At 40.1% G+C, this 2,329-nt stretch overlaps 1 protein-coding gene across 1 annotated transcript; it reads right to left on the reverse strand.

Annotated features, from left to right (window-relative positions):
* Positions 1-549: 549 nt before the first annotated feature.
* Positions 550-2,329, reverse strand: LOC133327195 (uncharacterized). The gene is made up of 2 exons (XM_061535758.1): positions 2,320-2,329; positions 550-2,249 (listed from the first exon to the last, which is right to left on the reverse strand). The coding sequence occupies exons 1-2, from the start codon at positions 2,327-2,329 to the stop codon at positions 550-552; spliced, it is 1,710 nt and encodes a 569-aa protein (XP_061391742.1).

Below are 2,329 nucleotides of genomic sequence, written 5' to 3' on the forward strand. Positions count from 1 at the left end.
AATGTTAGGTGATGATCAGATAATAATTTTTCGGATGAAGTGGACTTAATTATTTGTACTTTTCGTGTCGAAAACCGAACATCACAACACAACCCACGGTGAAGGAAATGTGGACAAATAATTAGAGGGACTGTACTGATTATTAGTAACATTTGCTGACCTCTAGCCAGTCAAAAGTGTGCAAATATCGCGAAATATTGCCCAATCTCAGAATATAGAACCACCGAAAGTTAAATTTTCATGGAAGTTGTGTAGGGTATCTTATGGTCGGCCCCGTCCGACTATACTGCTCCGCTAACTGGTTTTTTTCTAGATTTCCTAGCTGAAAATTGTTTATATAATTTAATTGTTTGACTTAGCTCACATATAAGGGCTCCGGCCAAGTTCAGATATGTGCCAAACCATTTCAAATGTTGATATAATATTTCACTTTATTTGAGAAGGATTGGGGTTTGAATATTTATGTATAGAATATGTACGTGTACTGAAAGATATAACAGAATACATTGTTGCTATTGTTGTTGAGATCTAGTTGAATGTTTTCATTTACTAATTCTTATTTGCCACACAATTGGTCACCTCAGAACGTGGACGACAGCTTCGAATATCCTTGTCATACCACTCACCAATGGGACAGCGATTACGTTTTACACGTCTGTTGGTGCAAACATAAAACCTCCTGCAATGTCTCAAATCCAAGAGTATGGTATTATCGGGTAAAGAGGCACAATCGTTGGGTGCCATCAAATAACTGAGATTGATGGTTCTGTTGTTCGAGCCAGTATTGTCGCCAGTTCCCGAATTTGTGGAATTGTGTGATGATGGCGGACAGGGAGTTGTTGTGGTGCATGTTGTAGAAACGTCAGATTCATGGTCGCAGTCTGGTTCATCAGAACAGGGCCATTCTGGTCGATCATAGCAGGGTCTATGATTACCATTACAATTAGATACATTTTCATTGTCTCCTGAACATGGTGGTTTTGGTCTATTATTTCCATTGCAATCTGAAGCATTCTCATCATCAGATCCATTATAACCTGAACATGGTGGTTCTGGTCTATTATTTCCATTGCAATCAGAACCATGATTGTGATCCCATCCACCACATCCGGAACACGGTGGTTTAGGTCTATGATTTCCATTGCAATCGGAACCGTTGTCATTATCAGATCCATCGTCATTATCGCAACCATTATCATTATCAGATCCATTATCCCCTGAACATGGTGGTTGAGGTCTATTATTTCCATTGCAATCAGAACCATGATTGTGATCCCATCCACCACATCCGGAACATGGTGGTTTAGGTCTATGGTTTCCATTACAATCGGAGCCGTTGTCATTATCATCTCCATTATCACCTGAACATGGTGGTTTAGGTCTATGGTTTCCATTGCAATCAGAACCATGATTATGATCCCATCCACCACAACCGGAACATGGCGGTTTAGGTCTATGATTTCCATTGCAATCGGAATCGTTGTCATTGTCAGCTCCATTATCCCCTGAACATGGTGGTTTAGGTCTATGGTTTCCATTGCAATCAGAACCATGATTATGATCCCATCCACCACAACCGGAACATGGTGGTTTATTATCATTGCAACCAGGTGGAGATCCTGGTGTGGTAGTAGTAGGCTTACATGTTGTAGTAGTCGTAGGTTCACATGTTGTAGTAGTAGTCGTAGGTTCACATGTTGTAGTGGTAGTCGTAGGTTCACATGTTGTAGTAGTAGTCGTAGGTTCACATGTTGTAGTGGTAGTCGTAGGTTCACATGTAGTAGTTGTAGGTGGATTCACTCTATTTGGTAGAGGTGTCGAAGTTGTTGACGGCTGAACATCGACATTATTGCCCGAAGAATCATGAGTTGAAGGCATATTACTGGGATTTTTATGCCCAAAAGGCCAGCCAAAAAGACTCAAGATATCAATAACATTTGGTTTATAGTAGTTTTCTCTATTTTCATTGTAATTGTAACGACCCACTTGACAATCGACCAAATAGTCCAAATTACACGAACGAGTTCGTGCATCAAACAATAAACCGGGGGCACAAGTTTTTCGCAAGGCCTGACCACCAATGCACAGATAGTAGCGTGAGCAACTAGTTCGATCGGCTATTAGTTCGCCATCCGAACATGTAGAACAATCAACTGGTAAACGTTCCACAGGATAATTGAGACCATAACGGTAGTTATGACCATTAGTTATCGGAGGACCCAATATGGCGACAAATACTAATAAATAGTCTGCAATAGGAAAACGATGAGAAGAAAATATTCAGAATTTTAAATATTATTCTATTTTCGTTACACTTACAAACTTTCAT

This window comes from Musca vetustissima, unplaced genomic scaffold, assembly GCF_032173495.1.
Source record: "Musca vetustissima isolate MV318-11 ecotype Yass unplaced genomic scaffold, APGP_CSIRO_Mvet_v1 utg1901, whole genome shotgun sequence".
In the NCBI taxonomy this organism is placed as follows: domain Eukaryota; kingdom Metazoa; phylum Arthropoda; class Insecta; order Diptera; family Muscidae; genus Musca; species Musca vetustissima.